Here is a 15616-nt window from a genome sequence, read left to right as displayed (position 1 = left end):
GTGTGTGTCTATGTGGTCGGTTTTGTATAGCTAGGGGGTAAGTTTGTCTATGTGGTGGGTTTGATACAGATAGGGGGTGAGTTTGTGTGTGTCTATGTGGTGAGTTTTGTACAGCTAGGGGGTGAGTTTGTGCGTGTCTATGTGGTGCGTTTGGTACAGTTAGGGGACAAGTTTTTGTGTTAAGATTTCATGAGTTACTTTGACCTCAAAGGTAACCTTGTGCAGATGTAACAGTTTTCAATCATGACTCTGCCACCCTGTGTAACATGTCATTACACCCTATGTAAATATGTAACATGTCATAGGGTGTAACACGTCATTACACCCTATGTAACATGTCATTGAACCCTATGTAAAATGTCACACACCCTATGTAACCAGTCATTACACCCTATATAACATGTCATTACACCCTATGTTACATGACATTACACCAAATGTACAGTAGAGGCTCATTATCAAACCAACTATACAGCCAACGTGTGCAGCAGCTTTGGATAATGGATCACAAAATAAAAAAAGGAACTCCCTTTTTCAAACAGTAATTTGGAAACATACTTCCTAAGCAGTAAGTGTACCACTCCAATAGTCTGCAAGTAGAGCAATTACAAGATTTCAATGTTTGTTAGGATAAAAGCTAAGCTGGTTTGCTTTGGTCTTCGACGGAGAAGTTGCGCAAGCAGCCCCGCTTTCCAAATTATCCAGCAGTAATCTGAACATGTAGGGGACGTCCTGGTGCTAGTGGGCCTGTGATTAAACATCTATGTATGCGACAGCGCTATACACCATGTGGGTAGGTCGTTGATGATGCAGACTCCTGGTTGTGTCATCCTAGCACGAAGGCCATCAGAATGCAGCTCAGGGAACAGGGTTGATCAGGGTGGTGTGTGGATGTGTGCCCCCCCCAGGCTGATCAACATGTAAGTTTAGACGCCGATGTTAAGATGCTTCACATGTTGTTGTCCACACAAGGGGTGGGAATCTTTTGGAATCTCACATTGACTGTTTTTCTATTCTTGAGTTCACGTTTCGATCCAAAATGTATTCTTTATTCAAAAGCAGGGACAAAATTTCAGCCAGTGGTCCGCATTTCCATTAAAGGCGACATATTATGAAAACAACACATTTCCTGATTCGGGGTGTTGTTTTGGGTCTCTGGTGCTCCCACATGCATACAAACTTTGAAAAAAGTCTACATGATTTTTTGAGTGAGATATCCATTTCTTTTTTATAACATTTTTTCTTTTATTTGTTTTTTGAACAGTATAGTCAAAGAGAAAGAAAGTTAGAGAGAAAGATATAAAGTGGGGAAATTAAAGGGGAACAGTGCCTGTTGGGGGACAATCCACATTACATATAAACAATATTTTACATGTATTCATTTTTTGAAATGTACAATAACCATTTATCCCAGCCTTTAGAAAATGAGTCTTCCTTAGTTTTTAATCTATATGTGAGTCTCTCCATTGTTCCAAGTTCGGGGGATTTTGTATCCTAGAACCTCGCACAGCACGACATGGATATGATCCCAGAAAGGTTGAATTTTACGGCAGCTCGAAAACACGTGTGTATGATTAGGATCCATATAGTTGCATAGTCTCCAGCTGGGTTGTTGAGTGTTTGTTTGTTTGCTAGTAATCTTGGGCTTTATAAAGAAACAAATTTGGTTTTTCCAAGTGAATTCTCTCCATCCATGTGACTATGTAGTTTTCTGATGTATTTTCCACATATCATACCACATGGTGTCCGGGATCTCTTCACCCAGTTATTTTTCCCATTTAGCTTTGACATATAATGTTGAATCATTCTTAGCTTCCATCAAACAAGAATATAGAATTGACACAGCTCTGGGAATGACATCATTGTAGGATTGAACATTCACTTTTACCATAGGATGTATCTCATCAGCGTGTTTCTTAATTCGTAATCTTTAGTTAGTTAGTAATCTCTCAATTGTAAGAATCTGAATAAGTCCTGATTTTTTAGGCCTTGAGTATCTAATCTTGAAAGTTTCTCATTTCACCCTTTTGGATAACCTTGCACATCATGGTTATACCCATCTCAGTCCACTGTTTGAATCTGGTATCAGAAATTCCCGGAGTGAATTCTTTATCAAAAGCTATCCATTTTAATAGACCAAGTTCCCTTCCCACTTTCAATTGTTTGATAATGGAATACCATGTATTTACGGTAAAAGTTGTTATTGGGTCTAATTCTTCCTCTTCTTTAGTATGGGCGGGAATTTCTCTTTGCCCTATGAGTGGTTGAATCAGGGGCCCAGATGTAGGTATTTCAATATCTTTACAACGAGCTACATAATCAACATTTCACCATTAAATAAGTGGTCGCAATTGTGCTGCATTAAAGTTTTCCCTGAAGTTAGGAAGTGCCAGCCCCCCGTTGTCTTTAGGCAGCTGTAGAGTGGTATATCGAATTTTCGGTCCCCCCCCCCCACCCATATAAATCTTGATATTAGTCTATCCCAATTTTGAAACTGGATTTGTGGTATACAAACAGGCAAAGATAGAAACAAATATAATAAACTTGGCAAAATATTCATTTTCACTGCATTTATCGGTGAGGCTCAGTGGATAAGTTGACCACTTTTCAATATCTTTCCGTATGTTGCCATCAATATGATCATAGTTGTTTCGGAAAAGCTGTGACAAGTGTTTGGTTATGCTAATGCATAAATATTGAATTGATTTAGATTTCTAATTTAATTTGAATTCTTTAAGTTCTTAATTTGGAGAGCAGTAAAACATGAAAATTGGAGTTTTAGATATGTTTTATTTGTAACCTGAGTGTGCGCCAAAATGTTCTAAAATTTGCATAAGTTTAATGAAGGAGTTTACTGTATCTTTTAATATGATCAAAATGTCGTCTGCGAAAAGGCTTATGTATGGTTATACCATTGATATCTATTCCTGTTATTACATCCTCTTGTCTAATGATTTGGGCTAATGGTTCTATATAGAGAGCAAACAAGGTAGGGCTGAGACAGCAGCCCTGTCTGGTTCCTCTTTCCAAAGTAAATCTGTCCGACATTGAGCCGTTAACTTTAATTCTAGCTGTTGGTTTGCTATAGAGTGATGCATTGAATTGTTTTCTCACTAAATCCAAATTTTTTTAAGGTTGAATATAGAAAATCCCAGTTGACCCTATCGAATGCCTTTTCGGCATTGAGGCTGATCAATGCTGCTGGAATTTAATTTTTTTGGTATTTTATGTATAATGTGAAGTATTCTCCTGATATTCTCCTGAGTTTGTCGACCTAAGACAAAGCCAGTCTGGTCCTCTTCTATCAAATCTGATACTATTGTTTGGAGCCTGTTTGAAATTATAGTGGCATAAAGTTTCTAATCTATATTAAGAATTGATATTGGTCTATAATTTTGGCAGTATTCTTTATCCTTTAGTGGTTTGGGAATGACTGAAATTATTGGTTCCTTCCATGAGGGAGGAGTGTTATCTTTGGTAATGATCCAATTAAAGGCTCTAAGTAATACTGGCGACAGTTCTTTTTCAAGTTTTCTTCCACTCCGATGGAAATCCGTCACTACCGGGAGCTTTGTTTGGGGTCAAGCAGCGAAGCTGCGAGACAACCTATTGTTTTCATACGTTTTCTTATTATTATGCTGCCATGGGAGTCTATGGCAGCCCATAGAACGCCTTGGTGAAAAGTTGTGAAATTTGGCACACTGGACAGACCCATTAGCCCATTTAACAAATTTGAGGTCGCTAGCTCATCAGCTCTAGCGCCACCAACAGGTCAAAGTTGGACATGCATTCATGTTTATAACTTTCGACCCATTCATCCAATGTTCACAATCAATGTATCATTGGATTCCTTGATCCACGCCAAGTTCAACGCACCCTATGTCGTCGTTTTGCGCCATGATTGATTTTCCGCCATCTTGGTTTATGTCAAAAATCTCCAAAATGAACCTACTATCACAAATTTTGTCCAATCATCGCAAATCCTGGCACACATGATCTTCAGGCCATGTTTGATAAAAAATATTGGACAGATTTATCAAATTCAAAACCGTTTGGCCGCGACAGCCAATCACATTATTCCGCGAAGCCGCCAAACAGGAAGTAAGCCGATTTCTCAGCAGCCGTTTGACATATCATAACCAAACTTGGTACATAGACCCATGACCTCATCATGGTGACACTCAATGAATTTGGTTACCTTTGACATCTAGGGGGCGCTGTTTTTAATGTCGATGTGTTTTAACTCCTCTCTTCACGTGAGTATATTTCAAACAATTTTTCTTTGTCACGGAAATATCCGCGACAACCAATCAAATGCGACCGCAAATCTGCCAAACAGGAAGTAAGCCAATGTCTCAGCAGCACTTGGTGCTGCTAAGATATTTGGTGACCATTGACCTCTAGGGGGCGCTATAAATAATGTAGATGTGTTTTAACTCCTCTCTCTTCACATGAGTATATTTTAAACATATTTTCAATGTCTGGTGATACTGTCAGACCGCCCCATATAGCTCATCAACAGTACATATCTACAGGCCACAGATTATGTCCAATCATCATGAAACTTTCCATATATGATCTTCAGACCAAGCTGAACAAATATGCCAAACTGCTTTTTCTAATTCAAAATCGTTTGGCTGTGACAATCAAACTTGGCGGCAAAGCCGCCAAACAGGAAGTAAGCCTGTTCTCAGCAACTCTTTAACATATATAATAGCCAAACTTGCTACATAGACTCATGACATCATTCTGGGGACACCCAAACAATTCGGTGACCTTTGACCTCAGGGGGACATCAAACAACAATGACTTTATTTACCATTCCACCCACTTCCAATATAAACTGCAATTCTTACTGGATTAGATGCTTCATGAACCACCTCAAAAACTTGTTAACATTGTGTCTCTGTTAGGGATATTGTTCGAATACCCCTATGTATTTGTGTCATTTGTCAGGCAGACGATAATGCGCCCTTACCACTAGGTAGGGTCATTTTTCCATTTTGTAAACATTGACGCGTACTCGCATAATGCTGTAGTTCATTCCAACAGCTGTCGTTATTACTAATTACTGAGACGGTCATCATGTAGCCACCTAACCGATTACGTCTGTCCAGCAGAATTAGTTTATTGAGTCCTATTCTGCTTGACCCCCACATTGCTGCTCGCAGCAATACTTTGTTTTCAATTTTCTTATTGCCTTTTGGATTTCATCCGTAGATATCTTTGCTGTTATGTGTTCATTTTGCACTTTACCTAGAGAAGGCAGATCCAGGGAGTCTAGAATTTTTTTATTTCCTTATGATTTGTTGTAGATGTTTGGGTGTAAAGATCTTTGTAATACTCCCTGAACATACTTTCAATTTCTATTGGTTCATATTTAATTTGGTTGGTATTAGGATCACATAGTTTATTGACTGTAATCCCTGCCTGTTGCTTACGTAATCTTCTCGCCAATAATTTGGCAGCTTTAGCGACTAATTCATAGTAATTTGGTTTTAAATACCTAGCCTTTATCTCTATTCCCTGTAGTATTCTATTCATTTGGTTTCTCAACTCTTTCATTTGTTGCTCTATTTTTTTGTCTGTTTTCTCTTTATGTTTTTGTTCCAATTGTTTCCGGTCAGCTAACAGAGACTTGTACTGAGTTTCTTTTTCTTTTTTAAGTTTATTTGTAATTGCAATTAATTTTCCTCGTATGACAGCTTTTAGAGCATCCCATAGGGTGATGCTGGGTCTGTCTCGTCATTATCATTCTCCTCTAAGTACCTCTGTATTTCAGCTTTGATTTGTTCAACCACCTGTTTGTTATTTAATATCCCCACGTTTAATCTCTACTTTGTGTCTTTACGTCTGGACTTCAAATATATTTTTAAATAGATTGGGCTATGGTCCGACAAATCGGCCACTCCAATTTGACATTCCTGTATTCTCTCCCTGTCTTCCTTCTACATAAAAAATAGTCAATTCTTGAGTATATGCAGTGTGCTGCTGAATAATGACTGAAGTCTCTCTGTAGTGGATAGAGTTCCCTCCATACATACAAATTTGGTGGCATTAGGAAGAAGAATTGCAACACCTCTTTTGCGGGTGTTAGAACGGGAGCTATAGAAAGTGTTTATAAATCCAAATCTTTTCAATTTTTCATGTTCTGTTTGTGAAAGGTGGGTTTCTTGCAGAAAGTCAATCTGTGTCCTCTCCTTTTTTTATTTTAGCTATCATTTTAGCTCTTTTGACTGGGTTTCCTAAGCCATTAACATTTAGAGACATAAGCTTAATACATTCTTGTTTGGTATTCATAGGCTGTTTTTGGTCTGTTCACATTGTGGTGTCTCCCCCTCAGGCTAACAGTGCATTAACCATAGGCACTTAACATCATATGAAACAAACATATGAAAATATAAAGTAACAGGAAAAGCGATCTCCAAAATGAGATGTCAACAACCCTCATATGTTGACCCTCCTTTAGTTTTGAGGGGAAATGCCTTCCACAAGAGAAGGGCCCCCAGCTAATAGTAAGATGTAACCCATAAGGGGTAGATCTGCCCATACTAGACTATGTTGTAGGCAGCTGTGCTTCAGTCCCTTTTGAGCCAACAAGTCTGATATCTAAATCCCTTCAGGTCACATCGAATTTAACACTACCTTTTTTCTTTTTTGACCTGTATTACACTTTAAGGATATGTTATTCACATTTATACTTAGTCAGGTATTCATCTCGCGTGGTTGTCCTCGCGTTGGAATTCTTGCAGCCGTCCTTTCGCTCGTGTGCCTGCCTGCGAGTTTCGTTCTTGTTCTATCCCGACGCGTGCCCAAGGCTCCAGCCTACTCGACTGGAGCCTGTCACGGGCTGTAGCGCCTCTGGTATCGGTGATGTCATCTACTTCATATCCTTTTCTCCTCATGTCACCAACTGCTTCCCCCGCGCTGCTGTACGTCTTCATTCCACTAGCCCAGTGGATAGGCATCTTGTTGAGGGGTGTCTGAAAGCGGATGCCTTCCTCCTTTAAAATCTTCTTCACGTTCACGTACGCTTTGCGTTGTTGCAGCATCCTCACAGAGTAGTCATGATCAAAATAAATCCTACTTTCTCCGAGCTTGACCGTTTTCTTTCCCTACACCTCTTACAAAACCATCTCCTTCACATTAAACTGCTGAAAGATGAGGATAACCGACCTTGGTGGTTGTCCTGTCTTTGGCTTCGCCGCCAGCGCTCAGTGGGCTCGTTGAACCTGGAGTTCTGTTTCGACTGAAATCTCGTCTTTTAACCATTTGTCAATAAACGCCACGACCGATTCGCTTCTCAGCTCCGCATCATCTGGAATGTCGTTGTAACAGGTTCGAATGAATACGAGCAGGCAGAGTTGTCGTCTCTCAGCGGGTGATCGTTTTATTTTCTTTTAACGGAAAACACAAATACTCGAACTATAACAACAGGTCCTTTCAGAGTCGTCTCTTTGTGGATTCTGGTGTGCTCCACTCGCTCTGGATCTCGGTGGTCCGTTCGCTCCTGGGTTTTCCTTCCTCACTACAACACAAAGCAGGCACATAAGTACACACTCCCTGATTGGCCTGAGTGCGGACACCTGCTCGCAATCAGGTCCAATCCCCCCAGCCGATCCCGTGCGCTCCCAACCTGCCCATACTTCCCCTGCAGGCCAGACGTCGCACGTCCCCCCACAGTCGTATATTCGCAGGTTGTTCCGCCTGGATCTCGATTCTAAGTCATCCAGTTTATCCATCATCGGCGGCGTCTATCTTCATAATTTTGTTCTTCTACGTCTGCGTTTATTTAGACACATTTCTGGTTAATGTCCTCCTTAAACTCAGCCAGTTCGTTTTTCACGTGAGTGGTGATGTCGTCTTTGACAGTTTTCAGGTCAATTTTAAGCTCTTTTTGCATGGATTGGACTTGCTTGCTAATGCTATCTAAGCTAGCTTGCGGTGTAGCCATAGCTGTAGGTTCAGTTAGCTCGTCTTCTTCCTCGCCTGAACGACTTATTTCTTTACCTTGACCGTTCAGGATTTTCTTCTGCTTTCCTTTCTTTGATCCTCCATTCATTATCAACGACCATGTATCTTTCTTTGTTATATTTTCGAGTTTTTGCAGAGTTTATTGTGTTGGCTTTAGGGAGCATACTATTCAAGCGTCCATGCTGCTCAACCGTAACCCGGAAGTTGAGTTATGCATTTCTGAAAGTACCCCTAACAGTTACCAAACGAGCGAGTCCGTTTCGGTGCCCCCTCCTACGTAGGAAGGGGGCACACTTGAATATTACCTCCCACTTCCCGAATCCCCTCCAATCAGAGCATAGCTAAGATTTTGTGGACCAGCAGACGAGTAGCTCCGGCGGGGGGAACTCGGCGGCAGCCCAGCACCTCAGCTCCGGGAGTACAATCCCTTTCTCTGCCGGATCGGCAGCAGTCCGGTCGCCGTCGAAGCCGCCCGGCCGCCGTCGAAGCTTCGGCGGCAGTCCAGCAGCTTCGGCGGTGTACTCCGGGAGCTGAACTGCCGCCGAAGCTTTCCGGCTGCTCCAGCGGGTGAACTCCAGGAGCTGAACTGCCGCCGAAGCTGGCAGGTCCGGCGAGGGGGAGCTTGGCGGCAGTCCGGCAGTCTGGCAGCTCAGCTCCCGGAGTACAATCCCTTTCTCCTCCATGTCGCGGTTCATGGACTTCAGAGACTTTCCCCAAATTCTTCTCAACCATGGCCGAGGTATCCCCCACTACGAGTCTTTACTTGTTGTGGAAGTACCAGAGACGTCAGACGCAGTCTTTATGATTCATAATATCATCCGATGCGCACATAGCTTTTGGCCGTGATATTAGATATAATATTATATAAATACCCATATATGATATTATCATTATTATATTATATTATATAGATATAGAGCTCCAGGAGTCCGCAAACGGCAACAATCCCTTCTCCTCCATGCTGTGGTTCAGTCTGACAGCTCATTGGTCAATGGGCAGCAGCTCATTTGCGTTAAAGCTACAGACACCAGAAACAGCGCATTCTGAAGGGACTGAAACAGAGGGGAATAGCGGTAGGCAAGATGTTTTTTCCTAAAAGCTATTTCCAGTAAACTGCTTCAAAAACATGTTTCCTGGAACTCAAATACTATAGTTACTTGTTGGGAAAACACCATAATATGTCTCCTTTAATTCAAAGTTCACTACCCAAGTCGAAATGTAAGCAATGATCATACAAGTTGAGAGTGATTTAGAAAATGTCTTTACTAGGTAACATACATATAGGCATGTACAAGTACATTTTTTTATATATATAGGATGTTAATTACATTTTTAATCATAAAAATTCAAAATAGGCCAACAAGTTATTTTGTTTTTATTCGTTACACTGACAAAGACGTCTCTCAATTGTCCTAAACAGTATTTGTATTTGAACTTAGCTTTGCCCCAGCCTCGTACGCCATTCCCTTATAAACATTGCGTGTTGGTTGTCGGCGCTACAAATAAATCCAGAGACGTGTATATATATATATCGGGGGACCATGCTTTTATATATAGATATGTCTCTCAATATTATATTGACATCAAATCAGGTTGATCTAAATCAGACCTCAGGATTAATTTACTTTTCTTCTACATCTATTTTTTTGGGCATTTGTTAAGCGATCTTGAATCTGGAATATGAGAATTGATCCTTAACTGGATAGATTTTAAAGTGGCCCCTTTATTCCACATGGAGGAAGGGGGATCATTACTCTGACTGCCTTGGTGTGGTAGCGTGTCTGTTGTGAGGCAGTCACACCAACAAACATTTCCTCACACCACTCTGAACAAAGCCTCAGCCACCCCTAAACACGGATGGGATCAGAGGCCCGCCTCTGACAGACTTGCATCCATGTTTACTTCCGACCTAAGGGGAGGACTCCTGCTGCTATACACTGGATACTGTACCCTAATCTTTGTTTGTGTGTTTGAGTTTCGGGCAAGTGGAGGGCAAAGAATGGATGGACTAGTCTAACTGCAGAACCTGGGTTAATGGATGGACTAGTCTAATTGCAGAACCTGGACCAATGCTTCAATGGATTGGCTGGTCTAACTGCAGAACCTGGGCTAATGGTTCAACTGATGGACTAGTCCAACTGCAGAACCTGGCTAATGGTTCAACAGATGGTTTCTTTAGGAAACAATCAATCATAATGGCTCTTACAGTGTTTTTTTATTAAATTAATTTATATAAAAAACGTTTTCTCTCCTGCTTTGACAAGTCATTATTCTTGATTGCTGGCACTGAGATGACCAATGTACTGTATATAGGACATACAATCAGAAATGTGGATTACGGTTTCAAAAGAGACTTTAAATGCAGTTAGGAAAAAGGCCCATAATTTAGCCTTTGGTTTTAAAGTAGACCGCTAAATGAGATGTTGCTTTATTTTTTATGTCACTTTGTTGCTCCTTCTCCTAACTCACCCTGCATTGTGCTTTCTGGGAAATCAGGGAGGAGAAGAGTGAGCAGCTAATGGACACGAGACAGGAGCTCGACAACATGGAGACAGAGCTCAAGAGGCTTCAGCAGGAGGTAACACACACACACACACACACACACACACACACACACACACACACACACACACACTGGATTTAATCAGCATGCTAAGTATCTTGGCTCCTTACGGGCTATTAGAGCTATCTTTAGCTTAGCAGCAGCTCCCCATGCTTCCCATCAGTGTGTACGCACAAAGCTGTTTTTGTGTATGAGCAATGAAACATTTGTCAGTTCATTTTCATTATACATTTTTATTAATGGAGGGTGTGCAGGGGTGTTTGGTTGTTTGTGCTGCTGTGTTGATGTGACGGTCAGGGAAGCAAAGTTAATCTATCGGCGTCATGGGATTATAGAGCTAATGAACATGCTGACCTATTGACACATTCTGTTTTGTTCTACACTTCCATTCTTGATCCCTCCCCATGTCCTCCATGGTCCTTACCTTGTGTGTGTGTAGGTGAGAGACGTGATGGTGTGTGAGGGCTCTGCAGAGTGACAGAATGGCAGAGGATTAGAGAAAGCACCTCAGTGGTATCATAGGGGGGACATACCTGGGCGGGGGACCCTGCTTTAAATAGGCAGTGTCCTGGTGGTTTGGTGATACATCATTACTCAATACACTACACTTCTATTTTCAAGTTTCTGTTATGATCAATTTCTGACACATGACAAACTGCGAGGCATCCCTGAGCCCGACTCCGTTGAGAGATGAGTCCCATACTGGGCAACATCAGTAACGGTCTGACACGTCTACAGACCAAGAGAATAAATGTAGGACAGATTCTGCAGAATTGGTACAATTGTGTTCTAAGTAGAGGTCTGTTGAACTGCTGAAATAATGAAAGCTGTGGTAGTCTCTGAAGTTCTTGACTCTGTTTATCTATGTCTTCTTTAGAGCTACCAGCTGCTGTCAGACGCCCGGTCGGCGCGGGCGTACCGGGACGAGCTGGACGCGCTGCGGGAGAAAGCCGTCCGAGTAGACAAGCTGGAGAGTGAGGTGGTCCGCTACAAGGAGCGACTACATGACATTGACTTCTACAAGGCCCGCGTTGAGGTACACACACAAACACACACACACACACACACACACACACACACACACACACACACACACACACACACACACACACACACACACACACACACACACACACACACACACACACACAAACTCTGCTGAGATATATATTAAGTTTAACTCTCTTGCCTCCAGCATCACTGATTAGAATCTATCCTAACTGCTAGGTAGCCATCCTGCCAACACATTACTTTTACTGCCATAACCAAAACAACTACTGCTATAAGGTGCTGTCTTGTGGATCGTAATGTGAGTGTGTTTTTTCCTCTATCAACTTGTGTGTGTGTGTAGGAGCTGAAGGAAGACAACCAGGTTCTGCTGGAGACCAAGACCATGCTGGAGGAGCAGCTGGAGGGCAACCGCTCGCGCTCAGACAAGCTGCACCTCCTGGAGAAGGAGAGTCTGCAGCTCAAGTCAAAGATCCACGACCTGGAGACGGTATGATCCTCACTCCAGTCCATACTCCAGTCCTCATTCCAGTCCGCGCCCCAGTCCTCACTCTTATCACACTCCAGTCCTCACTCTTATCACACTCCAATCCTCACTCATATCACACTCCAGTCCTCACTCTTATCACACTCCAGTCCTCACTCTTATCACACTCCAATCCTCACTCATATCACACTCCAGTCCTCTCTCTTATCACACTCCAGTCCTCACTCTTATCACACTCCAGTCCTCACTACAGTTCAATCATATTATTGATTGGACTGTAAAATTTATTGGACTGTAAAATCCAACTGTAATTAATTCCGATGGCAGCGACCACTCCATATTCAGATGTTTGGTAACACTTTATTTGAAGGTGCCTATATAAGAGTGACATTCCACTGTCATAACTATGACATGCCACTGTCATGAACTTGTCATAAACGTTATGAACATGTCATAAACGTTTATGACTTTGGTCATTAAGTGTTATTCGGTTGTTGTTATGACAAGTTGACAATGTTTGGGTTTTCTTGATTATGCCAAGTTAACAATAATCAAAGTGACATTACCAGAAGTTGTCTTGGTCATGACAAGTTGACATTAATCAAAGTGACATTACCAGAAGTTGTCTTGGTCATGTCAAGTTGACATTAATCAAAGTGACATTACCAGAAGTTGTCTTGGTCATGTCAAGTTGACATTAATCAAAGTGACATTAGCAGAAGTTATCTTGGTCATGACAAGTTGACATTACAATTGTTTGGGATGTCTTTATAATGCAAATTAAACCAATTCTAGCACTTGGTTAGATAGATGTGCGACAGGATATTTCACAAAACTGGTTGTCATGACACCATTATGACAGTGTAATGAATAAATTATCAGACCTCAAGTGAAGTGGTACCATTTTGATTTGTCATTAAGATATCATGAAGGATAGACTGGCTGTCATGACACCATTATGACAGTGTAATGAATACATTCTTTGACCTACAGTAAAGTGGAACCATTTTGAGTTGTCATTAAGATTTCATTAACCTCTTAAACCTAGAGCGCCCCCGGGGGCGGGGGCAGCTGCACCAACGTGTTTTGAGAACAACATATAATATGCACATGTTGGGTATGCACTAACATGTTGGGTATGCACCAACATGTCCATGGTGCATACCTACGTAACGGGAAGAAGCTTGGCTAAAAGCCCATGATAAACATTTTTACCTAAACAAAACACAATTCTTACACCAAGCAACTAAATGAACCCGTAGCAAAACACGCAAAACGTGCATGCGCGCATACTAGCCGCCGCCCATTTCGCTACTTCATGCCACCCACACAAACTATATGTCATATATGGCTCCACAGTTTCCAATGATATCACTCTCATCACTCTACGACGAAAACTCACTGAACTAGCAGCCAAAGAAGAGCAAAATAAATAAACAAATAAAAAACGTTATGCATCGTGATACTTTTGATTGGCGAATGGTGTTTTTTTACATGGATTTGGGTCCCTCGATTTGACTGTCCCTCAACTCTATTGGCTCTGACGGTTCGGTAAAGGGGTCAATCATCGAAATTGACCAATGCATACCCAAGATATCTTCCCGCGTTTGACTGGAAGGTCAGCATAATTCGCGCCGAAGCGCCGAGAACATTCTCAGAGCAGACACTCCGGCTAGATAGAGACATACGCTCCTACAAGACGCTTCTTACAACGTTTGCATTCCTAGTTAGCTAGTAGTTAGCTAGTTATTTTGTATTTTCTTGCCTTTTGTTTCCATTTATTATTCTTTTCAAATAAATAATGGCAGGCAGGAGAAAGACCTATACGTTTGCGGAGGCATTTGCTATCATTACTAGCGACAGTGGGGCTACTGTAGTCCCTCTCGAGTCCTCGTCTGACGACAGTGACTTGCTGTTGCCAGAACTGGACACGGACAACAGTGATTCAGAATATCGAATTCCATCACCGGAAAGGTATGTAATCTCTGTTATCGATTACTTATTGATTTGGTGTCAAATTGACGATCTATCTACCTTTTTAGATATTATCTATCTATCGATCACCCTACTCACTCTACTCATTCCACACACTCACTACCGGTACTCTTTGCCTTATATTTATATTCATGATATTATTTGCACTATCAATATTTTGTGCATAGTTTATTTGATACTACCTCTCTATCCTTTCTTCTCTTTATTCCTTTTTGCATTGTTGAGAGGACCTAGCAAACCAAGCATTGCTGTGCAAGTGATAAATAAACTTGGATTTGATTTATTATCCTGCAATGAATTTAGTAAATGCACACACTCAAACTGGTGCAAACTGTATTGCTAGTTGACTTCCCCAGTACAGGTCTTGTTTACCCCAACATATTGTAACTTGTCTGTTTGAAGTTACATTCTGTTGCAGTGGTATTTCCACCTAACCCCCTTTTCTTTCTTCTTCTTGGGTTCCACAGTGATGATGATGCTGATTATGAGCCACCTTCATCGACTGCCCCTGCTCCAGCGTCAGCCCCCCCCCACCTCCCCCACGGCCATCAACAACTACCCCACCTCTGAGCCACAGAAAGCATAATCCACTAGACGCGCTTCTGCTCCAGCACCCCCTCCTCCCCCACGGCCATCAACAACTACCCCCACCTCTGTCTGAGCAACAGAAATCAAAATCCACTAGACGCGCTTCTGCTCCCCTTCCTCAGCCATGCTCTTCCTCATCGGATTCTGACTCACCTGAAGAAACACGACACAAAAAAAAAGGGAAAGCATCATACAGATCGGCAAATCCTCAGAAGCGTAAACGAGGTGGGTCTGCCACTTCAAGAGTGAGAGATGATGAAAGAAGGTGGCACAACAGAGAGGAGAAAGACAAAAGACCAGTCCCACTCAGGTTCATGCCAGCCAGGGTCCCTGGCCCCACATTTAACACCACATCATCATGGTCTCCCCTTTCACTTTTCCAGCTGTTTTTTAGCGCTTCTGTAGTCCGTACTCTCATTGACAACACCAATGCCAACGCTGTCAGGAGATTACAGGCTGGAATGAAGTTTGTTGGGAAAGTGCTGACGGTTAGCGATTTTTAGATTTTCATGGCCATTATAATTTTCTCATGTCTTGTAAAAGTGCATCATAGAGCGGACTACTGGAGAAGGCAATGGCCATATAACTTCCACTTCCCCAGTGAAAATATGACACAGGACCACTTTGAAGCCATCTTGTGGTCGCTGCACCTGAGCAACCCAAAAGAAGATGACCACAACGAGCGCAAGAAGAAAACTGCCGAATATGACCGACTTTTCAAAATCAAGCCCTTGTACACTGAGATAGTGACTGCCTGCCAAGCACATTTCCAGCCGTATCAGATCATCTCCATCGATGAAAGAATGGTGGCAACCAAGGCCCGCAACGGTATGAAGCAGTTCATGAAGGACAAGCCCACAAAGTGGGGGTACAAACTATTTGTGCTCGCGACGCCTCAATTGCCTATACTTGGAACTTTTTTGTGTACAAGGGTAAGAGTGAGTTCACCCCAGGCCAGGGTCTGAGCTACTCCGCAGTAATGGACCTTTTGCCATTCCCTC

At 42.1% G+C, this 15616-nt stretch overlaps 1 protein-coding gene across 4 annotated transcripts in view; it reads left to right on the top strand.

The window, feature by feature from the left end:
- Positions 1-15616, top strand: part of ccdc88ab (coiled-coil domain containing 88Ab) — a 127003-nt gene that overhangs the window by 47410 nt on the left and 63977 nt on the right. For all 4 annotated transcript variants that reach the window (XM_079730193.1, XM_079730192.1, XM_079730191.1 and 1 more), the window contains exons 9-11: positions 10471-10552; positions 11415-11573; positions 11889-12035. In XM_079730193.1, coding sequence (XP_079586319.1) covers positions 10471-10552; positions 11415-11573; positions 11889-12035 — 388 coding nt within the window. The remainder of the gene's footprint in view (positions 1-10470; positions 10553-11414; positions 11574-11888; positions 12036-15616) is intronic.

The sequence above is a fragment of the Pollachius pollachius genome (assembly GCF_949987615.1).
Source record: "Pollachius pollachius genome assembly, chromosome: 2".
NCBI classification, from domain to species: Eukaryota; Metazoa; Chordata; class Actinopteri; order Gadiformes; family Gadidae; genus Pollachius; species Pollachius pollachius.
This window is presented reverse-complemented; position numbering and strand designations above follow the sequence as displayed.